The 26934-nt window shown below is 51.7% G+C and overlaps 1 protein-coding gene across 1 annotated transcript in view; it reads left to right on the forward strand.

Annotated features, from left to right (window-relative positions):
* The window catches only part of EYA2 (EYA transcriptional coactivator and phosphatase 2), a 204184-nt gene that overhangs the window by 141678 nt on the left and 35572 nt on the right, over nt 1-26934 (forward strand). Inside the window, exon 10 of the mRNA XM_029918473.1 lies at nt 22368-22457. Within this exon, the coding sequence (XP_029774333.1) occupies nt 22368-22457 (90 nt within the window). The remainder of the gene's footprint in view (nt 1-22367; nt 22458-26934) is intronic.

Genomic DNA, 26934 nt, shown 5'->3' on the forward strand with positions numbered 1-26934 from the left:
GCCTGGCCTCACCCGGAGCTCGGCGAAGCCCGCAGAGGACGGAGCAAGTGGCCCCTCTGAGGCAGGCTTGGGGCCAGGGGCAGGTGGGGGACCTGGGACGGGGCCAGGTGGCCCTTGATGCCTGCTGTCTGAGCAGAATCCTGTCCAGGGCTTCCTTCCACCCCATCCCCTTAGAGGGCCTTGCCCTGTTCAGTCTGAAGAGATGCGCGGTTTCAAATGGGCAGCGCAGGACCAAAGTGGCCCAAAGACAGGTTCAGTCTGGCGCCCTGGCATTTCTTTAAGTTCTCAATTCGTTGCCAGTATTTTTAAATCTGGATCATGTACATGAAAATCTGGATGTGAGGGGCGCCTGGGTGGCTCAGTCAGCTGAGCGTCCGACTTCAGCTCGGGTAATGATCTCACAATTAGTGAGTTCAAGCCCCATGTCGGGCTCTCTGCTGTCGGCGTGGAGCCCCACCTCGGGTCCTCTGTCCCCCACCCTCCTCTCAGCCCCTGTTCTGCCTGCGTGCACGCACGCTCTCACTCGCTCGCTCTGTCTCTCTCTCTCTCAAAAATAAACTTGAAAGAAAAAAGGATTTTTAAAAAAATCTAAATGTCTCCCTTCTCACTTCTCTTAAAAACTGGAGTGTCTAGGCAACACCAGACCTGAGTCTTCGAAGAAAGGAGACCCATGCCAGGACCTGGGCACCTCAGCCCCCTTGCTCCCTAGACAGGGCCTTCCGCGTGCCACCCAGTCCGAGGGCTGTGGAGCCCTCTCTTCCCCTGTCCCCAGAGGCATTTACGTTTGTGGCGCCCCCCATGCCCGGTTGTGCCCAGGGTGTGTGGGACACATGGGGGCAGAGACGGCCAGCCCCTGGTTCCCTCCAGAGCCGTGTGCACGCCCGCGGTTTCCCCCCCTCCCCCTCTTCCAGCAGCTGGAAGGGAGGCGGTGCTCCGCACCCAGCGTCCCCTGGGTCTTTCCAGAGCATCCGAGCCTCTCGATGGCTCATAGCACCATGGGGCTGGCCATAGCGCCACCAAAGTGGTTCGTTTCTCTCTGGGATCGCATCACATCATCACTAGGAAGTGTCGAGGATGGAATTTTCAGTACAGCAGTGCTGTTAACGCCCCACCCTTGGTGCCCAGGCCTCCCCATTCCTGTGGGGCAGGAAGGCCTCCCTCTGCAAGTACCTGTGACACATTCCACAGCCTCCCAGATGTCCCCAGCCACGCACAGCTCACAGACCCACCCTCGCCAACTTCCGTCCCCCGCCCCCACTTCTCTCCTGGGCCACCAGACCTTTCGGGGGCTCCTCCCTGATTAACTGCTCGCACCTGAATCCTAGACTCAGGGTCTGCTTCGGGGGAGACCCAAACTGAAACCCTGAGGGGTGTCTTAATTTTCAGACTTCCTTACGATCGGTTGTTACAGAAACGGCAGCTCCTCATTGCCGGAACCCTGTGTAACCACCGTAAGCCCTCCTGGCGACCTGAAGGGGGGTCCGGGGACCAGCATCACCAGGGGACTGTTAGAAATGCAGAGTCTTTTGGGGCGCCTGAGTGGCTAGTTGCTTAAGCTGCCGGCTTCGGCTCAGGTCACGATCTCCCGGTGTGTGAGTTCGAGCCCCGCGTCGGGCTCTGTGCTGACACCTCAGAGCCTGGAGCCTGCTTTAGATTCTGTGTCTCCCTCTCTCTCTGCCCCTCCCCTGCTCACGCTGTCTCTCTGTCTCTCAAAAATAAACATTAAAAAAAAAATTTTTTTAAAGAAAGAAATGCAGAGCCTCAGGTCCCAGAGGAACCAGAATGGACTTTTAAACTTGACTCCCAAGTGATTCCTTCACACATTCGTCTGTGAAGCAAGATGTAAGCCATGAACTTGGTGACGACTTTTGTGGTGGATGCAGCCAGCCCTCCAGCCTCTCTGTATGTCTGGAAGAGGCTGGGGACAGCAGGCCTGGCCAGACCCTGGCTCTCCACACGTACCCTCGGTGCCTCCTCTGCCCCCTCCCGCCGCGGGTGTTGTTACGTGATTCCGGCCCGGATTCCGGAATCCAATACCCAGCGCAGTGGCATCAGGATTCAATCAGATCCAGTCGGCGGTACACGCTCAGCCTGTCTGTTACTGCTTTACAAACTGAGAAGAAATAAAAAACCCAGGTTTTATGACCCAGCAGTTAAAAACTATTTGTAGAAGTTGCTACGGTTCAAATCAAAAGGGCCCTCCCCGGAGAACTATTAGTTAATTCAGAGGACCGCAGAATCTTTCCTTGTCTTTCTTTTTTGCCCCTTCTACCTTGAGATGTAGCTCTCATTCACCTCCGCCGCTCAGACATCTAGAGCTTTCCATCCTTTGACAAACACAAGCCAAAGTGCTTAAGGACATCTGTTTATTTTATTTCTTTAATGAGAAAACCTTCCAATTTCTCCGGGCTCAGCTGTGTTTATTTACACTGTGTTAGCCATGTGAGGAGAGAACCTTGGGAGTTTAGAGGCCTGGCGGTCCGCGCAGAGGCCTCCAGCTCTGGAATGGAGTCAGCCCTGCCCAAGGAAAACAGAGTCCTTGGAACTCTATAAAATGGATTTTCAAAATAAATACTGCCTAATTCACTCGGTAGATGTGGATTAAGTCAAGATGAATACAATTTGGAAAGGATTTTCTGAGGAAGTCGGAGATTTCTTTCCCCCACTGGGGGTTAAACCTTGTATTTAAATCTTTGTTTTTCCCCCTCCAGCTCTCTTTTCGGCGTAAGTGAAAGGTATTTCGTCTTTGTGGCTAATAAAGAAATGAGGACTTTGATTGGCCTTCTGGAGCCGTGATTCTTTTCTCTGTAGGACGAGGGATGGGGACTGAGTTAGCCTCTCCCATCATTCCGTAAGGGCAAGAAGCAAACATCTGTGGTTGTCATTCTGGCGGGGGTGGGTGAGGAAGAGGCTGGAAAGGCTTTGAAAGATGTCCTGAGGGTGAGTGACAGTTGAGGGGCCGCGGGCAGGGGTTCTTACCCTTTGTAGGTTTAATCCCTCCTAATAGCGAGTCCCTGAGCTCGTGGGCCTCCGCACCAAGTGACTTATGTATTTTAGAGCATTAAAGGATTATTTCCAACATAAAATATATTTTAGAGATGGTTTGGCTTGTCAGAAAAGTGCTCATTATCAGAGACTGTCTTTAAAGCCCCCGTGCTCTCTGCTGCTTGGAGAGAAACCATTTCCTTGCAGAATCCACTTAGGTTGGGGGTTTTTCAAGCTGGTGAAGACCCCTGATTTTCCGCCCACAGATTTAACAAACGCCGACTGCTTCCCGAGACTTCTGCCAACTTCCCCCCACTTCTTAAGTCCTACCCTTTTCAGTGAATGCTCCAGGGGAAAAAAGTCATAATAATAAGAGGGATTTAAATCTCCTGTGCAAAACCTACAACAGATTGTTGGTTGGGTTCGAGCAAGACACCCTTTGTCTTCCGTAAATGTAGGGGTTGGTGCTCACAATGATTAGGAGTAGAAAAAAAAACCTCCAGGCACCCTGCAGACCTCAATAATGGGACCAATTTTCCCTTACACTTACCTAGCAGGTTGACAAGCCACCTCCCCCTCCGCCCCACCTGCACTTTTGATGGTGCTAATTCCCCAACAATAGGGCTCTTCAGCTGCCCGGAGAGCGCCGGAATTCCCCCCCGGGCCTTGGGCCTTGGTGAGGAGGGTGTCAGCTCGGTTGTAAGGGGGGTTGACTTTGACAAGGATATAGGTTCCCAGCACCACGCCCGCTTTCCCCACTTCCTCTGTGAAGGAAGGAACTTGGTAGGTCCTTCTGATGGCAGAGGGGGAAAGCTCTGATCCAGGCCCCCCCAAGGGGTCTAGTTCAAAGTAGAAACACGCGGCCTGAGAATCTCTTTGGAAACATCCATCAATGGACAAACGGATAAACGCGTCTTAGGATGTTCGTGTGGTAGAATTTTTTTCAGCCACGTGAAGCCGTAGAGTCCTGATCATGCCTCCACGTGGGCAGACCCTGAAAGCATGACACTGAGTGAAAGAGGCCAGACAGGGGACATGCATGGTGTGATTCCCTTTATACGAAACATCCAGAATCGGTAAATCCACAGACAGAACACAGGTGGGCGCTTCCCGGTCACCAGGGGGAGTGGGGAACAGGGAGCCACAGCCTCATGGGTATGGGGCTTTCTTTTGAGCTGATGAAGCTAGTTACGAACTAGAGAGGTGTTTCCTCACCTGTAAAACTGGAGTCCCATTCCTGCTCCACTGACCTCAAACAGACTAGTCTGAGAATCAGGTGACATTTCCCGAAAGGCACCATGGGTACTTTTGAGGGGACACAACTGCCCGGAGCTGGGGAAAGATCAACATTTCTTACTTGAAAACGTAGAGTTTCCTTTTTTAAATAATCTCTTCGTCGGCTTTTGGGGTCAGGGTGACAGAGGCCTCATGAGATGTGTCGCGGGGCGGGGGCGGGGAGTGACTCGCAGCCGTATTTTTTGTTGCATTTTAAATTGGGAGATTTCAGGGGGTGCCTGGGGGCCTCAGTTAAACGTCCGACTTTGGCTCAGGTCATGATCTCGTGGCTCGTGAATTCCAGCCCCACATCGGGCTCACGGCTGTCGGCACAGAGCCTGCTTTGGATCCTCTGTTCCTCTCTCTCTCTCAAAACAAACATACAAACAAACAAAACCCAGAATGATGTCCAAGCTCTCTGGGCTGGCTTCCAGACCCATCTAGACCTACCCCCTTCCATCCGCTCCTGCTTCGGCTCTGAGACTCCCAAGTGTATGTTTCAGGCTACAGCCTTGCCACTGCACCGAGAAATTCCAATCCTTTGTCCATGCTGTTCCCTCTTCCCAGAAGGCTCTTCTCACTTGCCACCCATTTGTCCAGCTTGTCCTCCCTCAGCCTTCAGTCTTATCCTGAATGTCTCCACCTCCAGGAAGCTTTCCTGGACTGTCCTGAGTTAGGCCTCCCTCCCGTGTGTACCCTTAGCCCCCTGCATCTGCCCCCTCCTGCAGTGTGTATCACTAGATGTTTTATCACCTCATTTCTTGTCTCTCTCCCCAACTAGACTTCAGCTCCTAATGTGCAAGGATGCTGACTGAGTCTCCATCCCTACTTTCTAGCACAGCACATTCGATGTGCCCCATAAATAGCCATCAAATCAATTAGATTTCAGTTATACATAAGAGAAACCCAACTCAAGCTGACTCAAGCAAAAAAGTGAATTCACTGGCTTTTATAACCAAAATGTTCAGGGGTATATTGGCTTCAGGCATAGCTGGATCCAGGGCCCTAAGCAATGTCCACGGAACTTGGTTTTTCTTTCATTTGTGGTGGCAAAATGGCCCATAGCAGCATAAGACCAACATTCTACCAGCTCAGTAACCCCAGTGAACAGAGGCTACCCCTTGCTCAGTAGTTCCAACCAAGCTGCAGACAAAGCTGTCCTTGACCTGGCTTGAGCCAGTTGCCCCGGGGGTTGCTGGGGTTAGCTCCCTCACGACTACACAGGGCACAAAACTCTGGCTTCCCCAGAACACTCCTGATGCTGTTACCAGAAGGTGGGCTGGGGGCTGGGCGCTGGGCAGACAGTCGCTTCTACGGTATGTTGTAAGTCACTCGGAAGCCAAGAGTCTCCTGGTCTTCCCAAGCCCCTAATAGGTGCCCAGTAAACATTTGAAGATGACATGTAAACCGGCAAGGTACCAGGGTCCATGCCCTGAGGGGTGGCCCTGAAGCCTCTGGTCCATTACCTCTATGCTCTCTACCAGTGCTCCTCCCCTCCCCCTTCCCAATGGTCCTCAGACCTCCCAGACATACTTCCACCTCAGGGCCTTTGAACACTTGTCTCCCTTTATCTGAAATGCTCCTCTTCCCACGTGGCTTCCCCCCTCTCCTCCTGGAAATCTGCTCAGATGCCATCTTCTCCTTAACCATTGCATGAAACTGCCACACCTCCTACACAACCCACCTACAGGACACAGATTCTTGGCTCTTATTTTTTTTCTGGAGTGTTTACCACCGCTGGGCAGAAGCACAGAACTTGCACTGCTCACCTCGAGGAGGCGCCCTCTCATGGCGGTCCGTGCAATTGGTGCCCCTAGAGTTACGCAGCGCACAACCTGTGCAACCGTACGCAGCACCCCTGCCGTCAAACATACTACAGAGTGTTGTATTCGTTTATATGACTGTTTCATTTGCCGATGTGTCCCAACGCCTGGAACAGCACCTGGCACGTAAAAGACACAGTAAGTATTTGAGGAATAAATGAAAGGGTGGATGCATGAATTTCCGTCACTCTCAGCAGGGCTGCATCTTGACAGCTATGCTGGGGTGTGAGGGAGGACACTGCGCTCAGGACGGAGGAAGCCCCGTGCAGTGACCTCGGGCTCCGTCTCAGGGCCCCTGGACGCTGCGGTCCAGATGACAGTATGCTAGGTGCTCTGTCCCCGTTTCAGGGGAAATTGACTTTGCTTCTCAAAGCAGTTGTTTGTTTGCTCCTACCCTCCTCCCGCTCTGTAGGTGGGGCGTGGGGTATGGGACACTTAGCACAGTCGGTCACAGGCCCCCACACTCCGTCCATGTTTGCAAGTCGGGTAGCGTCTCTGCAGACTGAAACCATGCCAGTACCGGCTCATGCCACACGCTCTCGTTCTCCGGGTCCTCGGCACAAAGGAAACCTTTGGGCTGAGAGATGACGGTCTCAGCAGCCGATGTCTCGTGCCCTGGGGCCGAGTGGCAGGGGAGGGAAGTGTGTGGTTGAGACCATTCTAGAGCTGAGTCCTGTCTGTCAGTATGGTGGGGATTCCCTGAGCCTCACGCCCTCATCTGTGAAATGGGTATAATAACAGTGCGTGTCTGGCAGGTAGGATGACGCGGTGTCAGGAAGGCAGCCCAGGTGGTCTGCTTCAGATATAAATCAGATTATTTCATTCTCCTTGCTCGAAACTGCTCCCTGGTCTCCAGTCTGAAGGAAGTTCCGACGCCTCCACACGGCCTCCTCTGACGATCCCACCAGCTCTCTCCTGCTGCTCCCGCTTAATACACTCACACCACGGCCGCCTTCCTGCTTCTCCAACACAGAGCGTGGCCCTGCCTCATGGCCTTTGCACTTGCTGTTCCTGCTACCTAAGCACCCGCGGCCAGCTCCTCCGTTTCATTAGGGTCTTTCCTCGGGTGTCAGCTCCCCAGAGAGACCTTCCCCGCCCACCCCACCCCTCCTTTTCCACCCACCCCACCCCTCCAAAACCACCCCCCGATCGTGCACCCCACCCCTCCTCCCCCCCATGCACCCCACTCCTCCTTCCCCCAAATCCGCACATGCACAGCCTGTCCTGCTCTCTCTGTTCCTCTCTCACCCTCCAGCACATCCTCATATTTCATTTTCTTTGGCAAATGATACCCATCCATGGGCCAAAGCTCGTCCACCACCTGTTTTTTTTAAATAAAGTTTTATTGGAACACAGCCACGCCCATCCATTTACATATTGCCAAAGGCTCCTTTTATGCTCCAGGACCAGAGTTGAGACATGACAGACACCCTCTGGGCCACAGAACCTAAAATATTTGCTATCTGGCCCTTTATAGAAAAGTTCGCCTCTGGTCTAGAACATGGGCTTCTGAGCCAGACTGCTCAAGTTCAAAGCCAGCTCTACTCCCTAGCCATGTGAGCTGGGTGTTGCCTCCCTGTGCCTCAGTTTCCACCTCTGTAGCATGAGTGCAGTATCCGTGATACTTCATAGCATCCCCGGTGGGAGTTCAGTGAGTTCATATGTGAAAAGTACTTGGCACCGAGCCCACATGTAGCAAACTGTAGAATAAATGAATAGTAAGTATCTTAATAAAAATAACAGTAAATGGATAAATAAACATCTTTCGAAGAACTGCGTCTTCAGAAGCAGGTTGCTGGTTGTGGAAGAACATTCTCCCTGTGGCTGGCGTGGCACAATCGCTGGTAATGACGGGACGAGGCTCCAGCGCTGAGGACGCGTCGCTGGGGCCCGGGGCAGCGCACGCTTGCTGGGGGGCAGGCCCTGTTCCAAGTACTTGCGTGAACCTCCAAAAACACACTGGTCTCCCGTGCCATCAGATGGCCGTTGGTCCTGGACAGCGGCTCACTCACCTTAGGGTCACCATCTCGCAGAGGACTTCCAGAACCTTCCCAGTGGTAGCTCTAGAGTCCCAAGTCCCAGGAAGTCCCTCCATCTGGGCAAATCATGACGACAGGCCCCCGGCCCGCCTCCAGATCTACTTGTCTATCATTCTTTGCCTTTGCATTTACCTCCCAGGAAAAAACAGAACGCTTTAAAAACCGCTAGATACCTCCAGCGGAAAGAACGTTTTTCCAACGGAGAAAACCAAGTCGAGATGTCTGAGTCATTGGCTGAAACTCCCCAAGAGGAACGGTTTGGACACCTTTGCTTGTTCTCTTAGGTGTGACCACGATTTCAGCATTTGTAGTCAGTTTGGCTCCCGTGTGACTCAGCGGTGACAGGATTTATCCTGCAGTTTTTTGGGTAACGTTCTTGTCAGTACAAATAGACCCACTTGCCGAGCTAAGAAGATCTCTTCTGTGTTCTGTGTTCTCTTGTAAAACTGCCAAAGAAGCCACATTGTTGGGTGTTTTTTTTTTAACTTCACTGTTTGAACATGCGAATCGAACTATTTTTTCTTTACAGCCATCATTTTCTTGTCTTCCTCTTTTAAACACGCTGATCTGTTTTCCAGGAGTTTCCAAGTAATTAAACCCAATTAAAATCATTAAATTCTTTCTTTTAATGACAACTTTATTATTAAAACCAAACCACAAGGAGGAGATTTAACTGGCAAAGCCTTCCATTGTGTGCTAATCCGTCCCTAACCTCTGGCTGACACCTCCACTCGATAAGCCCCACAGAAAAGTGGGGCTGGTTTAATGAATAGCTTTAATTAATACTTTTCTGCTTTGTGGTACAGTAATTATTTGTTCAGCCTGTAAACAGCTACTTGGCAGTGATTTTTTTTAAAGGCCCAGTTGGCTTGCAGGGTGTGATGGCTTTGATTGGTTTTGCATGTTTGTGCTTTTTTTTTCCTTTCAAAGTCGGGGAGAGGCCCCAGAACTGGTGTAGAGACGCGTTGTCCTGAGTCTGGGATGTCAGGCTAATAGACCCGGAAGGAAAGCAAGGCCTGTGTTTGTGGACCGTCTGCAGCGGGGGCGAGTCTGCGCTGCGCCGCACAAGTCTGCAAGCCCAGACAGGGTCCCCGCCAGACACCAGCCTGGCTCGAGGCTGCCGTCAGGGAGGGCCGGGACCACAAAATGCCAAGCCAGCCCCCCCCCCCCCCCCCGTGTCTGCCTTGGCCTCCCCTCCGGGTGACAGCCGAGGCGATGCTGGGTGTGGCCAGCGAGGCCCCGGAAAAGTGATTCTGAGAAGTAGAAGGACGAGCCCAAGGCGGAGCTGTCCCCACCCTGGCACCCGTCTAAAGTGCCTTCCGTGCATCCGCTCACTGACTCCTCATCAGTTTAGGAGACAGGTGCTGTGGTCACCCCCACGTCACACAGACAGGAAACGGGCACAGCGATGTGTCCAAAGTCACACACCTTCTGGTTAGGAAGGGCAGAGTCTGGATCGCACACAGGTTTGTAGGCAGATGTCCGGCTGACCTGATGGTTCTGAACTGCTGGATCGACACTGCTCTTTGGGACAGGAAAGTGGCACCTTTCACTCAGCTCGTTGGGAGACTGAGTTTTGGGTTTTTTTTTACTTTATTCTAAAGAGAGAGAAGCAGAGGGAGAGAGAGAGAGACTCCTCAGCAGGCTCCACGCTCAGCGCGGAGCCCAGTGCAGAGATCTGCCCCAAGACCCTGGGATCAGGACCTGAGCTAAACTCAAGAGTCAGACCATCAACTAGCTGAGCCACCCAGGTGCCCTGAGATTTTCATTTAATGTAGCTCATCATTAGTTAGAAAGCTAGTTTCATTAATAAGGTTGCCCACTCTATAAACACAAAGCTGATTGAACACAAAGGACTAAGTCTTTTCATTATTTTTTAATGACTTAGAGCAACAGTTCTCTACTGATGACAGTGTTGCCTCCCGGGTACACGTGGCAAAGTCTGGAGACATTTCCGGTTGTCACATCTGGGCGAGGGGTAGTACTGGCATCTAGAGGCCAGGGGGGCTCCTCAGTACCCTGCAGTGGACGGCAGGCCCCGGAGACAAATCAATCTGGCTCAAAACATCAGCAGTGCCAAGGATGAAAAAGCCTCATCCATGGAATCCTCATTTTGTTCCTGCTAGACATTTGTGAACACACAAAAGTAGTTTTTTAGGGGACCTACTAGTTGGATTTCGTTACATTGCTTTTAAAAAAATTTTTTTTGTCTGTATTTATTTTGGGGAGAGAGAGAGAACACAAGCGGGGAGGGTCAGAGAGAGAGGGAGACACAGAATCTGAAACAGGCTCCAGGCTCCGAGCTGTTGGCACAGAACCTGACGTGGGGCTCAAACTCACGAACCGTGAGATCATGACCTGAGCTGAAGTCAGATGCTCAACCGACTGCACCATCCAGGTGCCCTTACATTGCCTTTTTTTTGTTGGTGTTTTGTTTTTTGGGTTTTTTTTTTTTTGGAGAAAGAGAGCAAGCAGGGCAAATGCAGAGGGAGAGGGAGAGAGGATCCCCAGCAGGCTCTGTGCTGTCAGCGCAGAGCCTGACACGGGGCTTGATCTCACGAACCATGAGATCAGGACCTGAGCCGAAATTAAGAGCTGGACACTCGACCAACTGAGCCACCCAGGCGCCCCTTATTTACATTGCTTATACTTAGTTAATTAGGTTAATTAGTGATTTGGGCTGTTAACCATGTTACCAGAAGTTTTTCAGAAACTCATGTAAGATCCTAAGAGTTCGGAACCCACCATTTGTGACTGATGCACGAATATTTGAAGACCCCTTCCCAGAGTCCCAAACATCTACCTCGATTCATTACACGTTTCTTTAAGAAAATGCCTTGTGACTGGGGCGCCTGGGTGGCTCAGTCGGTTGGGTGTCCAACTTCGGCTCAGGTCACCATCTCATGGCTTGTGGGTTTGAGCCCTGCGTCGGGCTCTGTGCTTATAGCTAGCTCAGAGCCTGGAGCCTGCTTCCGATTCTGTCCCTTCCCTGCTCGCGCTGGCTCCCTCTCTCTCTTTCTCTCTCTCTCAAAAATAAAACATTTTTCTAAAAAAATGAAAAAAATAAGACATTAAAAAAATTTTTTAAAGAAAATGCCTTGCGAGGAGTGTGAAGCAGAGTTGACTAATTTCACCATCCAAGAGGCTCTGTGCTAAGTGAAGGGTCCACAAACCCCACCAAGACGTCACTCCCCTGGGAAGAGTCCGAGGATGTGCTTGGAGTAAGAGGGTCAGGCCGGCAGTCCGGGGGAGCTGCGTCGGGCACTGGGTCTGCTCAGAGACTGAAACGGGGGCCAGCCTTTAGGACGTCAGAATCCAAGCATCTTGGAGCATAGGCTGCAGGTGTCCCTGTCCTGAGCTGCAGGCCCTGACCATGGCACTGCCCCCAAGCCCCTCCTGATGAGGAGCGAACCGACATCACCTGGGAACCACCGAGCTTGGGCCACCGTGAGAACAGCACAGCGCGCACAGAGTTGGTTTTGTTTGGTGGGTGGTTGGTTAGCTTCAGGAAAACGCTTCTGGAGGCGTCGCATGTGATAACCATGAATGGATCAAAGAGGCCCTAAAGCTGGTTACCAAAAGGGGTCTTTCCGCAGCACCCTTTGTTTTGACTCCCACAGTGACATCCTAAAAAGTTACGGGGTGCCAAAGAGTGGGGGGGGGGGCTGGGGGCACAGAAAGGACTCGGAGCCTGTCAGCGGCGGCTAAAGTGATCTGATTTCCAATCTCAGCCAAGGTGTCTGGTTCCCCAGGCCTGGCCCTCAGGGCAGGGAGGGGGCAGCTCAGAAATGAGGGATTTACGGGGAACTTTGCTTTTCCATATCAAGTCCAGGAAATGAGAGGCACAAATGCCCAGAGGTAATAAGGGGAGAGCCTTCTTTCCCACCCCTGAGCCCTCCTTTCATCCTCCTGAAGCCCAGCCGTTATTAGAAAGGAAAGCCAGCCTGAGACCTGAGCAAAGGGTCCGGCCCCATCTTTACACGGCAGCTGCCTGTCATTTCTCCCAACTTTGCAAGTGTAATTTAATTAAACGGACCATGTATTTCATTAAAAGTAGACATCGACAGTTTTAAACCCGGCTTTTACAAAAAGAAAAACCTGATTATAATCTGCCTTAAGCCCCTTCCCCCCGCAATAAGATACTTTAATAAGTTATTCGTTCCTGTGAAGACGCAGTCCATGAGTTCAGTGCTTAAGATTTTGCTTTCTTGGTTGGAGAGTCATGAGTTTGAATCCCAACTCTGCTGCTTTTTAGTGATCCTGGACAAGTCACGTCGTCACCTTGCGTCTTGATTTATCTGTAAAATAGGGGAAAGATGATTTGAGGAGGAAATGTGGTACTGCATGTAAAGCGCACAGACACGCGTACATGCATTTGGAAACTAATCTGCCTGAGCACCTGCTGTTCACTGGGCTGTGTTCCGGGCTCGGGGGCCATAGCGGTCGCTCTCACAGAACTTGCCTTCTGGTTGAGGGAGAAGCGCCAAAAATCGTAAATAAGAAAGGTCATTCCAGATCGTGATAAATGCTGTTAAAAACTGTAACAGGGTAAGAGATGTAGAGTGAGGGGGTGGTTGGCATCTGGGTCCTTTTAGATGGAATGCTCGGGGACGGCCTGGCACTGGTAATGGGAACTGAATGTCATGAAGGAGCCAGCCATGAAAGCAGGAAAGGAAACTCCAGGCAGAGGGAACCACTTGTGCAAAGGCCCTGTGGCAGGAGCCGGTTTGGCAAGTTCAGGGAGCAGAGAGGCCGGTTGGAGAGGAAAAGTTGATGGTGGTCACTGAAAGATGTTAGCTAATGGATTTTAAATGAGGAAGAACAGCTCCGAAATTTGTCTTTTTTTAACATTTTATTTATTTTTGAGAGACACATAAAGAGAGACAGAGTATGAACAGGGGAAGAGCAGAGAGAGGAGACACGGAATCTGAAACAGGCTCCAGGCTCTGAGCTGTCAGCACAGACCCTGATGAGGGGCTTGAACCCACAAACTGTGAGATCATGACCTGAGCCGAAGTCAGACGCTTAACCGACTGAGCTGCCCAGGCGCCCCTGAAATTTGTCTGAAAGAGGGCCCTCTGGCTGCCTTATAGACTACAGCCCTGGGGGAGAGGGGAAGCTCTGTGTCTCTATCTGTAGCCCAGCGCACAGACATACTTGTTCCTTTCTTCCCCCGCCATCTCTCTCTCTTGGTGAGGGACTAAAGGCCCCTTGGAAATAAGGTAAAGCACTCAGCCCAGGCCTAGCAGGTAGCTGCCACTGGAAAAGCAGGAAAGCTCTGACAATGATTATTGGAGGAAATCTCTCTTAATCCCTCGCTTTTCAAGAAATGGGGAAACTGAGGCATAAGGACAAAAGGAAGTCCTGAGGCTCTCGGTGCATTTGTGAATCACAATCACATGTGCTCTGCGCGCTCCTCCCCCACGCCTCCCTGCCCAAGGACGGAGAGGGGGTCCTGCAGGCCCCGCCAGGAGAGCTCTGGCTTCATGCAGGATAGAAATCAAACACGAGCCAGGAGGAAGCAGAGCAGACTTTGCTGAAGAGTGTGAGTGACCGAATGTAGCAGACGCATGTCCGGGAGACTCAGAACAGGAGAGGTGAGCCTCCCCGTCGTTTACACTGGAAGGGGGTTCAGGGTGCGTGTTCCTTCAGGAAATCCAGGGCAGGGGTGCTTCAAAGGCGAGAGTCAGGAGAACAGCAAGTGTTGCTCCATGAACCACCGAAGGCAGGGAATGGACGCCAGTGTCCACCGAGATTCGTTGGAAGCCACTGTCCTCAAGCTCAGTTCTTCTGGACGGTGTCAGGTGTGTGGGGGTCCAGGACGGAATCCGAGTGACTCACCTCCGTGCTTCCCCCTTGGAGTGAGGACACGGCTTCTTTGGTTTCCTCAGATACAAGGTGAAATACGGAACGTGAGGACCTGGGGCCTGGCTGAGCCAGCGGACACGGAGCCTGTCCAACGTGGCCTCCCCTCACTTCCCTACCCGAGTAGGGACAGTACACAGAGCAGTGCACTTGGTTTCAGGATTTGGGTCCCTGCGTCGCTGCTGGATTTTCCTACAGCAGATTTCAACTCTATCACCTCATCCAAACCCCCTTTTTATTTATTTTTTCAAAGCCCTTTTTAATTTATTTTTTCAAAGCCCCTTATTTATTTTTTTTCAAATCCCCTTTTTTAAAATAAATACCTCAGGGCGCCAGGGTGGCTCAGTCGGCTAACCCTCAGACTCTTGGTTTCAGCTCAGGTCCTGATCTCATAGTTCGTGAGTTCAAGCCCCGCATCAGGCTCTGTGCTGACCGTGCAGAGCCTGCTTGGGATTCTCTCTCTCTCCCTCTCTTTCTGCCCCTACCTTGCTTGCATGCACATATGTGCTTTCTCTCTCTCTCCCTCTCCTTCTCTGTCTCCCCATCAAAATAAAATTTTTTGAAAACTTTAAAAGGATTTGCATTTAAGAGCAGAAGCTCCGGAGCCGGCCGTACTAGTAGAACTGGGGTTTTCTCTTCACTTCGGCTTGATTGATGACATCATTGGCCGTTGGTGATTGAACTCAACCTCTCCTTGACCTCTAGCTCTCCCTGGAGGTCAAGGGGCTGAAAAGCTCCAACCCTCTACTCACTTATTGATTTCCCATGGTTTCCCCACCGCTGCTTTAGGGCCCTTCCAAAAGTCACTTCATTAACATAAGCTCTTTGTGATTGAAAGAGGCTGGTCCTGATTAACCAGACACCCAGCTCACCCTGTTTCTCTCATCCCTGGGAAATTCCAGGGCTTTAGGGGCCAGAAAGGGCACAAAAACCAAATATATATTTCCTATTAGGTATCACACTATATATCACGCACTCCCATATGCCGCTCCCCCCTCCCCAATTACTATAACCACCAAAACCTGCCTCGGAGGATGGCCGCCTCTCCAGAGAACCACGCCTCCAAACCTGGTGTGTGAGACCAAGCACCCAGAAGAGCGGCAGGTTGTAATGTTGTCATTGGTTGACGTGGACGGCAGACCAGTGGCCCCTGGCGGATGTCTGCACCCCAGTCCCCAGGACCTGTGACTGTTACCTTCTGTGGCAGGTGTGATCGAGTGGCCCCAGTGTGACCGCAAGGGTCCTTACAAGAGGGAGCAGGAGATCCGAGTGTGCGTAGTAGGAGCTATGAGGTCGGAAGGAGGAAGTTGGGGGAGGGGCGCACCGGGGAGTGTCCGTGGCCTCTAGCAGCTGAAACAAGCAGCCCCAGGGACCCGAAGCCTCTGCTCATCTTCGTGTTTACCTTCCAGTGAGGGTGAGTGGAACAGATTTGCCAATTACATATGGTAACACGTTTATTTCTAAACTAAATGCGTTTAAGTTAAAGAAAAAAAAGCAAAACGGCGGGCACGGGTAGCTGAATCAACGGAAAATGTTAACACGGTCGCTCTGCGCTGGGACAGACCTTGCAAAGGTGTTATGAGAATGGCCATGATTTGGAAAATACCAGGTCAAACGATTGCACGGGAATTTCCAAGCCGGGAAGATTCTAATGGAAGATTCTGGAGCCTGCCGCTTTTTGCTAATAATACCCACGCACCAGGAGCAGGTGATAGCACACGCCTTGTCCTGTAGGGGCCCTGGGACGCACTCACTGCTTGTGTTCGGACGAGGAAACTGAGGCCCGGAGAGGGGGACCATCTCACCCAAGGTCACGTCCCTAAGGAATGGCAGCCTTGGGATTTGAACTCGGGTCCCAATAACTCCATAATTGATACTCTCAGTGATCTTGCTTCGTGGAGCTCCTTGCCTGTGGCCACGTGCATGGACACCTTGTGAAGGTAGAGGCAGTGTGTGGTCGCCATTTGCATCGTTAGGCAGTGCTTGTGTGAAGGAGAAATTGATGCTTTAAGACCAGACAGTAACCCTGACCTTGATGTATATCATCTTGGGCTGTCAGAGGTGCCATCAGAAGGGAAGACATTTAGACATTCTAAAGTGCACAGTCATGGGGAGGTGGCAAGCAGAGTCAGAAACTGAGTTTTAGATTCTAAGTGATGAAAACTCAACACACATCAGTTTAGGCCAAAAAGGAAAATGGATCTGCTCAGACTTCAGGAACAGTGGGGTCCAGTCCCCAAATAATCTCGTAGGAATCTGTGTGCGCTGTTGTCAGGTTAGGCCCTGCCCATTGGCAACAGATACTCCAGCCTCGGTACCACCAGCTCAGCCACCCCAGGGGTGAGGAGGTGCCCTTTTACCAGGAGTTACAGCTAACGTCCTGGGGCCGGACCTCTGCGGCCCCCAGTGGCCACAAATGATCTCTGAGCAAGTCATTCTGGCTCTGGCCGGGCTGGGCTATGAAACCCTCCCACCCCGGTCCTTTGGGGGACAAGGCTTGGACTAAAGCCTGTTTTGGAAAAAACAATCCCTTTTCTCAGTTCTCCCTTCTGGTTTAAATTGATCATTTTAAGAAAACAATCTGTTTCTGCTGTTGCTGATTGAGGACATTAACCTAAGCAAGATGACTTTTTTTTAATCCAAAGAGGATGTAGTGATTAAGAACGGGCTTTGGGGGCGCCTGGGGGGCTCAGTCAGTTAAGCATCCGACTTCAGCTCAGGTCATGATCTCACGGTTCTGGGTTCGAGCGCCGCATCAGTCCCTGTACTGACGGCTCAGAGCCTGGAGCCCGTCTTCGGAGTCTGTGTCTCCTCTCTCTCTGCCCCCCCTCCACTTGCACTCTGTCTCTCTCAAAAATAAACATTAAAAAATATTTTTTAAGTGGTTTTCATAAAGTATCATCTGATTTGAGGTGTTTCTGCTAGCTTTTTACTTCAGTGTTCAAGGAAGTGGATTGGGAGTTTTGACAATGAGTGCTTATGGAGCACCTGCTGTATACAATGCTGTGTGTCCCCATGTGCTATTTCATTTAAACCTCACCACTGCCCTGGGTGACAGAGGGTTTGAATGGGTCGGTGGCCTGTTAGGAGCTGAAGAACATGGCATGAAGGCTTCCATATTTTAGGCTTTATTTTGCCGAGGAGACTTGCTAGATCAGAAACAGGAGCCCCCCTCCAAGCCGCACAGGGTGACGGAAGCCGACAGGCCAGGGTGGTGTGTCTGTGAGTCTGTGGGGGCGTGTTCAGCAGGTGACACAAGAGAAAAACAGTGGCTTTCCTCCTGCCCTCACCCGGGTTTGTTTCACACTCATTAATGCTGAGTCGCCACCAAATATTTTTTCTTAGTTTCTCAGTCTTTGCAATCCAAAAAAAAAAAAAAAAAAAGACCTTTTCTACTTGGATAGAGTGGTCTGGCCCAGGGTCACACTCTGTGCGACTAAACAGTTGTGCTTTTCTTGGGCTATTCCAGACTTTTCTACCCTTCCTCCAGTAGTTTTTATCAAATTCATTGGAAAGAGGTCCCACCAGTGGAGTTCAAAACAGTCTTCAGGCAGCATCTAAGCAGATTTTAGGAAAATCTGCAACAAAGAGAATCATCAAGGAATAATGGTTTTCTAAGGGTTCTTCTCAGGGGCGCCTGGGGGGCTCAGGCGGTGCTTCTGACCTCGGCTCAGGTCATGATCTCCTGGTTCTTGGTTTAGAGCCCCGTCGGGCTCTGTGCTGACAGCTTGGAACCTGGAGCCTGCTTCAGATTCTGTGTCTCCCTCTCTCTCTGCCCCTCCCCCACTTGTGCTCTGTTTCTGTCTCAAAAATAAACGTAAAAAAAGTTTTTTTAAATAAAGGTTCTCATTAGAACATTTGAGTATCTTTAAAATCTTGTTTTAATTTTTAATTATATTGTATGTGAATCCTTTCTCCTTCAAAACATTTTAGAATATTGTAGCTCGTGTTAAAATTCACTTTCATCCTTACCTTTATTTAATTCCTGTCCCCCGTTCTCTGATTTCCAGAGGTAGTTACTGTTTGGACTCTGGTACATCCTCTCAGATATTTATAAATATGTAAGTGCCTATGGAAAATATGTAGTAGCATTTTATGTGTTTCTAGTAAATGCTAATAACATACAGTATATAACTTTAAGAAAACTGTTGCTTTCACTCAGTATTATTGGGAGGGGGGTCCATGTTAATACGCAGAGATGTGCTTCATGTCCACATCTAGTTTTCCACCAAATGCATATGCCGCATCTTATTTTTCTGGTCACCTTTGGCCGGACAGCTAAATTGTTCAATCTTTTGCTATTTACTAACAACTCTATCTTTTTACATGTCCCTAATTCATATGTATGGGCTTTTCTCTAAAGTAGAGGAGAAGTGGAATTACTAAATATGTTCCCTTTTTTTTTTTTTAAGTTTCTTTTTTTGAGAGAGCGTGCGAGCAGGGGAGAGGCAGAGAGACAGGGAGAGAGAAAGAATCCCAAGCAGGCTCTGCAAGGAGCCCGATGCAGGGCCCAAACTTACAAACTGAATCATGAGATCTGGATCTGAACTGACACCAAGAGTCAGATGCTCAGCCGACTGAACCATCCAGGTGCTCCGTGTTCCCTTTTATTTTAATTTAGTTTTTTTTAATCCAGGAAGTATATGCATGTAGTTAAAAAGTCACCTAGTTCTACAACGGAAAGCCCTATGAAAAACAGCCGTCCCCAGTGGACCCCACCACACCCTTTCTTTCTGCCCAGAGAACTTTCTACTCTTGCTGATTCTTCTGGTACTCCCCTCCAAACTTCTAAGTAGCCTGCTTCCAGTACTACTTCTAGATATTTTTTTCCTCTTTTAGGCATGCGCCCTGGCCCCCCATGCCAGATCATGAGAACCTAGCTCTCCTCTCTCGCCCTGGCCCCATCGCACCTGCAGATTTTCTCTCCCCGCCTGCCAGTTGCAATAGGATGGAACCCCAGCTTTCTCCATAGAGTATTTGCAAAATACTTTTTACAGACAGACCGTTCCATAGACAATGATTTTCCTGTTTTCTGTGCTGGCCTGGGGGCTGACATTTCTCTACCTAAACCCTTCCAGCGGCCGAGCGCAGATGGCCGCGTCCCCTGTCTTGTCTAGCGCGGCGAGGGCTAGGGTGCTTATCCGCGGTCAGGTGCACGGCCTCGCCAAGAAGGGACGTGCAGTCAGGCAGACGTAAACCGGCTCGGGGATGAGTAATGTGTGCAAACACCCCCAAAACCCTTTCCCGGTCACACCGTGATCCTCTGCTTGGCCCTGGGACGTTTGTTTTCCTCATCTACTCTTCACTTCTCACTGAGTGCTCCGCCCACCGCCTCCGGCCAGGACCCAGCGCGCTTAGCTTTGGTTTTGGGGGCCCTGATGAGGTGTTTCACCTACTGGCTGTGCGCCTGGGCTCGTCTTCACAGTTCCGCGTGTGAGGCTGACATCACCAGCGACGTGTTTTTCCCGTTTTCTCTAAGGGTCAAGAAGGGTTTACGTGTTAATTATTTATTTTTGTAATAGAGGTGATACAGCCTCCCGGTGAAATGTTCAAACAGGGAAAGGAGGGTGCAGAGTGACAGCACAGGGGCCCCTGCGTGCCTCCTTCAAGCCCCGCCCCCCCCAAGCCCTCCTCAGAAGCGGTTTTGCTCTAATGCCACACGATGTGGGTTCAAATCCCAGCACTCACTAGCTGCAGGGCTTTGAGCCAGTTACCTCACCGTCTGGGGCCTCCGTTTTCTCATCTGTAAAATGGGAAGATAATAATGTTCAACTTCTAAGTGTCTGTGGGAATCAAAAGGACTCGTTTGTAAAGTGGTGCAGAGAAAGCCCTTAATAGATATGAACCAGGAATGTCGCTAAGTGTTGCAGATCCTTTTAGATCCTTTAACCTTGACTGCATGTTGGAATCAGGTAGGGGGCTGTAAACATTCCTGACGCCTGGACCCCACCCTCAGAAACAATGATTTTATTGGTCTGCAGTGGGGCCTTGAGCGTCAAGATTTTTGTTGTTTTGTTTGGTTTTTAATGTTTATTTATTCTTGAGACAGAGAAGCGTGTGAGCAGTGGAGGGGCAGAGAGAGAGGGAGGGAGACAGAATCCGAAGCAGGCTCCAGGCCCCGAGCTGTCAGCACAGAGCCCGACTCGGACTTGAACTCACGAACCGCGAGATCATGACCTGAGCCGAAGTTGAACGCTTAACTGATGAGCCCCCGGGCGCCCCCTAGCGTCAGGATTTTTGAATGCTCTTAGTCGTGCCGGTGTTCAGCCAGAGTGGAGAGCTGTGGTGCTGAGTATTTTTCATGTGTATCAGGTAGGCCGGGTGAGGTGATGCTGCAGTAACAAACACCCCCCACAGCTCATCCACTTCTCTTTCATGGTATACGTGCCCATTCTGATCTGCTGCAGCTCTGACCACACCCTCTGGCCTCTCGAACATTTAGTCTTATCGGCTGGGAAGAGAGAGCCTGGCCAACCATGCACTCGCTCTGAAAGCTCTGACCAGAAATGAAGCATGACTTCTGCCAACACAAGTCGCATGGTCACATCTGAGTTCAGCAGGGAGGGCATATATCCGGGGCCGGCCGACAGTTCCTGCAAAGGGTCAGATAGCAAATATCTCAGGCTCTGCTCACCACTGCCTTCAGAATGCAAAAGCAACCACAGACAACATAATAAACTCCTTAAAAATGTAAAAAAAAAAAAAGCCGGGGCTCCTAGGGTTGAGCATCCGACTTCAGCTCAGGTCATGATCTCGCAGTTCATGGGTTCAAGCCCTGCGTCAGGCTCACTACTATCAGCATGGAGCCCGCCTTGGACCCTCTGTCTTCCACTCTCTCTGCCCCTCCCTGGTATGCGTGCTCTCTCTCTCTCAAATAAACTTTTTTTAAATGTAGGGGCGCCTGGGTGGCTCAGTCGGGTAAGCCTCCAGCTTCGGCTCAGGTCAGATCTCGCGTTCGTGGGTTCGAGCCCCGCATCAGGCTCTGTGCTGACAGCTAGCTCAGAGCCTGGAGCCTGCTTCCGGTTTTGTGTCTCCTTCTCTCTCTGCCCCTCCCCCTCTCATGCTCTGTCTCTCTCTGTATCAAAAATAAATTTTAAAAAAACATTAAAAATTTTTTTTAAAAATGTAAAAAGTTGTTCTTAGCTCATAAGCCACTCACAAATAGGCAGCAGGCCAGACTGCCCATGGGGGTAGGGTACCAACCCCCAGTGAGGATCCCCCTCCCACAGGCCAGAGGTCTCCAGGAAGGGGCCCAAAGACGGGTGATCAGCAGCGCAGTCTGCCTCAGCAGGTATAGGAAGGAGAGAGAGGGAGAAAGAAGGTGTCAGCGCACAGCTGGGCTTCACACGTAACGTGCGGTCGGCCTTGGTTGCTGAGTACCATGGAGGCAGGGTCAAGTGATTCTAGGAGGACTTCACTTTTTTAATGAAGTGGCCTCATTTTCCAGGGTATGGATGGACCATAATGGGGTTTAGTTTGTGTGCTCATCTTTTCTTTCAAATTTATTTCCTTATTCTTGAGAGAGGGGCGACTGGGTGGCTCAGTCAGTTAAGCGTCTGACTTTGGCTCAGGTCATGATCTCACATTCGTGGGTTTGAGCCCCGCGTCGGGCTCTGTGCTGGAGCCTGCTTCGGATTCTGTGTCTCCCTCCCTCTCTGCCCCACCCCCATTTGTGTGCTCTCTCTCTCTCTCTTTCTCTCTCTCTCTCAAAAATAAATAAGCATAATTAAAAATATTTATTCTTGAGAGAGAGAGAAGGGGAAGGGGAGAGAGCGAGGGAGAGAGAGAGCATCCCAAGCAGGCTCACAGAGCCTGACACGGGGCTCTATCGCAAGAACCATGAGATCATGACCTGAGAGAGATCAAGAGTCAGACTCTTAACTGACTGCGACCCCCTGGGCGCCCCTGTGTGCTCATTTTTGTGATTAATCTGTTTGTTAGACGGACTTCGTGTGTCAGGAGGAGTAAGACAGCATCCGTAGAGACTGTCATAGAGAGAGAATCAACGGGCCAGCTCGCAAGGGCGGGTTTACATAGTCCACAGCGTGTCCCCTGCCGTCTCCCAGGCCTCCCGGGAAGCAGGAAGGCTGGAGGGAACCTTTGAAAACACCTCGGCCGAGGGGCCCTCCAAGATTGCCGCATTCCGGAACCCGGCAACACTGAACACAGTTGCGTTGCAGGCGTGTTTGGGGGGGACTGCAGTTCTAAAGAGGCAAACAGAAATCAGGGACACCCAGAAGTGGCATTTCAGGAGCTGTACAGCATCCTCGCCCTGAGCCCACAGGGTGACACAGCCCAGGCCGCGTGTGGGCCCATCAGCACCGACGGGATGGGACGGGGGAGCCCGCTGCCGTGTGACTTTGCCCTTTCTCTCTGCCAGGACACCACGACGTCGGTGCGCCTCGGCCTGATGATGGAGGAAATGATCTTCAACCTTGCAGACACGCACCTGTTCTTCAATGACCTGGAGGTTTGCACCTGCCCGTTTCGTGTCCTAGTCGCTGTCTTTGATGGCCTGTGTCTGGTCTCGGGGGAAGAGATGCTGCTTTTTCTCTTTTCTGTCTTTCCTTTTTCCTTGGGAGGCTAGAAACTTTTGTTGACAACCCCCAGGAAGGCACAAAACGGTGGCCAGCGCCAGTGTGTTGAAAACACGCTTGACCAGCGGATCTCCCCGACTTCCCCGTGCAGCTAACGGGCTCCTTTCTGCCCTGGCGGAGAGGTCCACGGCTGTCTCACTGATCCCATAAAGGCCGTGTAGTTTCTTCCTCCCGAAATGTGCTAGTTAATAAGTTTGTTAAAGCAAATTAGTACAGATCCTCCTGGGTCAGTAAGAATCAGCAGTCGGCTGACATATGGAAGCTTTTAAAAACAATTTACATTCCCCAAAAACATGTTTTATAAAGAGAGAGACCAAATGGAGGGAACATGTTTATTTAGTGGCAAAGGACATAGGGAAAGTGGGGAGGACAGTGTCAGAAATAAACATGAATCCTTTATTTACACCCAGCCTGTGGCAGAAAAAATTGAGAAGAACTTCAAATAAAAAACATTTAAAATTGAGCTATTAAAGCAGAGGCAGAGGAATAGAATGCTAAGGGTAAGGCACTATTAACAAAAATATCCGGTTCAGGCCAACTACTGCAGTTAAGTTCGGAGGTTAATCTCTGAGCTTCCTGGTAGCCAAAGCAAGGAGGGAAATACAATGCATTACTTACCTCTGATGAAAGAGCAAGCAGCTTTCTCCACGGTGAAGAAGGGTCCTTGGGCTGATAAGAGGATTCTTGTGGGGAGCTTCTGGCATTCTAAGTTGTATTTGCTTTATTGGTTTAACAGATGGAAAAATGAAGGGGACCCAAAATTTCACTGTATGTGAAAGAGAGCACTCCTATCTATCTTGGCAGGAATATATATTTTTGCAGGAATTTTTTTTTTTTCTGGGACTAGCCTGCGAGGTAGAACTGTGAAGGCTGGAGCTCCAGAACTGTCCTGGCTGGCCCAGAGCCCGACTCGCATTAATGACCAGGAAAGGATGCAGGTTTTCCTTTCTGGGTTGCAGGCCTGGATGCCCAGAGGAGGAAGTCCTTGCCGAAATGAACGGTCTTGTGTTCCGTGCAACCTAGGCAAGCCATTTGGGCCTCAGCCCTCCCATCTGTGAAATGGAATTGATGTTCTCTGTCCAACATCTATTTTAGAGAGAGGCTCTATGTAGAAACTCATTGATGACCAAAGGGAACATTGGCACAGTGGGGACTTCGTGAGCGTCAGACCCAGGACTGCCCCGTTAGCCGGACGCACTGTGCAGGCTCCCTTCACAGTAACCTCTCGTGTCTCGGGGGAAAAGAGGGAGGAGTGGGGGCGGGGGGGGGGAGAACAAATGAGCAAAACAACAAAACAGACATGGTAATCAACTTCAGCAAGCATTTCTGGAGCCTAATATAATAGAGTGGGCTGCATGCAAACAGCAAACCTGACTGGTTTTAGCAAAAAAAGAAAAGGAAATTATTGGCTCTTGTAGTTAAGAAGTCAAGGGTGGATTTCGGGGGCAGCTGGGATAGAGAAGTCTGGAGGCGGCGGTGTGGACCAGACACGGGTCCTGGACATCAGGGTTCATTCTAAGTGCTGTGGACAACCTCAGAGCCAGAGAGCAGTAAACGGGAAAGGCTGCATGATCTAGCTTGATCTACTCTGCTAGAACTACTCTGGCTGCTGCCTGGAGGACGGGCAATAGGAGGGGAGGGGTGGGGCTGGGAGACCAACAGAGAGATTGATTACTCCGTTGTCCGAGCAAGAGAAGAAAGACGGGTTGGGCCGAGGTGGTCGGAGAGGGGCTGCGGGATGGCAGCACCGCCAAGAGGGCTCCTGATGGGTTGGCTGTGGGGGGCGGGGGAGAGAGCGGGGTCAGGGCTGAGGGTCCTGGGCTTGACCTGACCAGGGCGCCAGAGCCAGTCTCGGAGATGGACAGGCAGGGGAGACGTGGGAATGCAGAGGGCAAACTCCTCCTTCCGTGGTGGGCACCCCAGGGGTAAGGCGTCTCTGATGCCCCAGGGAAGATACCAGACCAACTGGGAGCTATGGGAGTTTGAAGGAAAAACACCAGGCGCATAGTGGGGGCTTTGTCAGTGTCGGTTGAACCGAGGCTCACGGCCAGGCATCTTGCTGGACTGATGTGTGCTTCCAGGCCATGTCTTCAGTCTTAAGTCACACCTTTTGGCGAAAGGATCTAATTACCAGCTCAAGTGACCCAGGGGAGCCAGTGTGGTCCCCAGTGCCAGAAGTCCCCAGTGCCCCTCAGCAGAATTGAAGCCGTGTTACCCAATGGGGAAGTTTAGACTCACACAAGGGAAAACAGTTTGCTTGCTGGTGCGGGGGGGCCCTGGGTCAAAATCCAGGGTGGGCAGCCCGCCGGGGCTCTCCCCCAGGAGGCCGATGGGATTGGGGACGGGTGCTCGGCCCGCCCAAGGCCAGCAAGGCCAGCGCCCGCATGGATGGTGGGGTTTAGGGGACAAAAGTCAGAACCCCCTTTCTGCTCTGAGCCTGCGGTGCCATCTGCAAATAGGGGTTGGCTCTTGCATGTAGCAGCGAGTGAAGGGAAACCTAGCGTTTGCCAGGCCCTCATCTAAGTGTTGTGGATTCAGTGACAGGCGATACACAGCAAATCCCCGCCCTCAAAGCTCTGACCTTCAGTGCGGGGCGCACAATATAAACCACTGAGTATAATACCCTCCGACGAAGGGCCCCCAGCAGATTCGGGGAGCAAGGAGAAGGTCAGGGGGCTATTACTTCGCTGGATGCAACCAGGCAAGGCTTCTCACGTCGAGCAGAGGCTGAACGGGGTGAGGGAGTGCGTGGGCGGCCGGGCAGGGAGTGAGCGAGACCCAACGGCAGGGCGGAGGCCCTGAGGCCTGGCCAAGGTTGGCGGATTCCTGAGACAGGGAGGCCGGAGTGGCCACAGGGAGACTACGGTGGGCAGTGGGGCCGAGGCGGGGGCAGATCCCGGGGGGCTCTGAGCCATCCTGAGGCATTGGGTGATGTTCTCAGGGTGGCTGGAAGCCACTGGGTTCTGAGCAGGAGAGCACCACCATCTGGCTTGGGGTTCAGCAGCTCCCTCTGGCTGCCCGTGGGGGTGGGGGCAGGGTCTGCATCTGGTCAAGTCAGGTGCCTGCACCCCCATGTGAACGCACTCGAGGGGAGCCATCTGAGCAGGTGCCAGGTGCAGCTGTAGCTCAGGTGACCCAGGATACGGCCCCAGTCCAGGGCAAGCACCTGTTGATCCGCTCCATCTGCCTCCGAGTCCCGGCCACGTGCCCCACCCAGGTTTCTCCCTCTCCTTTGGCCTCAGTCTGCTCATCTGTTAAACAGGTAGAAGAAAAGCCCCTCCCCTCCAGGTCTGTAAGGATCATGGGAGATGGATGCAAGCCATCCACAGGGAGCCTGACTCACTCTACATGCGCAGTAAATGGTTCTCTGCACGGGGGTGCCCCGTGTGCCACTGGGATGGGGGGGGGCACACAGTGTGAAGGCAATTTAAATAGTCGTTTCTGCCACTGTGAGCCAGAAAACTACAACCAGCTCACCCAACTCTGATTTTACGATGACTCAGAAACAGTGCCCGCAGCACAGAGAGAGATGGCCAAGATGACGACCGCAGTGGCCAGAGCCTGGGCTGCTGGAGCCTGGGCGGATTTACCCGCCAGTACCTCCTGCCTCCCTCCGGCCACTCGCCTTGGGGCAGGAGCTGCTCGTGGTGCAGTAAAACCCGGGGAGGGCCCCCCGACCAAGGCCTTGGCTGGGGTGCCGGGCAGAGTGAGGGCTTGACAGATGCCCATGTGTTTAGGGCTCAGCACTGTGGCCACCACCCTCGGGATGTACGGGACTGTGCTCACCCTGAAAGCCCTTTTGCAGGGAGCCTCCGAGCTGCTGCCTCCTGGAGGGGCACGCGAGTCATGGCCGAAGCAGGTGCTGGACCCAGCCCTGCGGCCTCCATCCCGGCTGGGCAGAGAGCTCAGGAGCACAGTCCTCTCGGGTTTGACTTGCGGGCCCAGGCCGCAGGAGGGGAATGCCAGTTAATGTGGCCCCAGTGAGAAAAAACATGACAGACCGCACTAGAGAAGTACCGTCCTTTCCTCTCCCTGCCTTCCCTCCTCCCTGCTTCCTCCCTCCCCTGCTTCTGTCTTAGCTTGCATTCTCTTCTCTCTCAATCTCTCCTCCCCTCCCCCAGCCACAGAACCCAACCCGTCTGTTCTTTCCTTTTACTTCTCTCCTACCCCCTCCCTCTTTTCTTCCTTCCATTATTTGTTCCTTTATCCATCCTGATCTCTCCCTCTCTCCATCCACCTTTAGTTCCAGCCTGCCATTATCCACCTGGCCTTTTTTTTTTTTTCTTTCCTTCCATCAATCCATCCCCTCCCCCAACTCATTCATCCAACTATCCATTCTTCCATCTTCCC

This window comes from Suricata suricatta, chromosome 12 (genome assembly GCF_006229205.1).
Source record: "Suricata suricatta isolate VVHF042 chromosome 12, meerkat_22Aug2017_6uvM2_HiC, whole genome shotgun sequence".
NCBI classification, from domain to species: Eukaryota; Metazoa; Chordata; class Mammalia; order Carnivora; family Herpestidae; genus Suricata; species Suricata suricatta.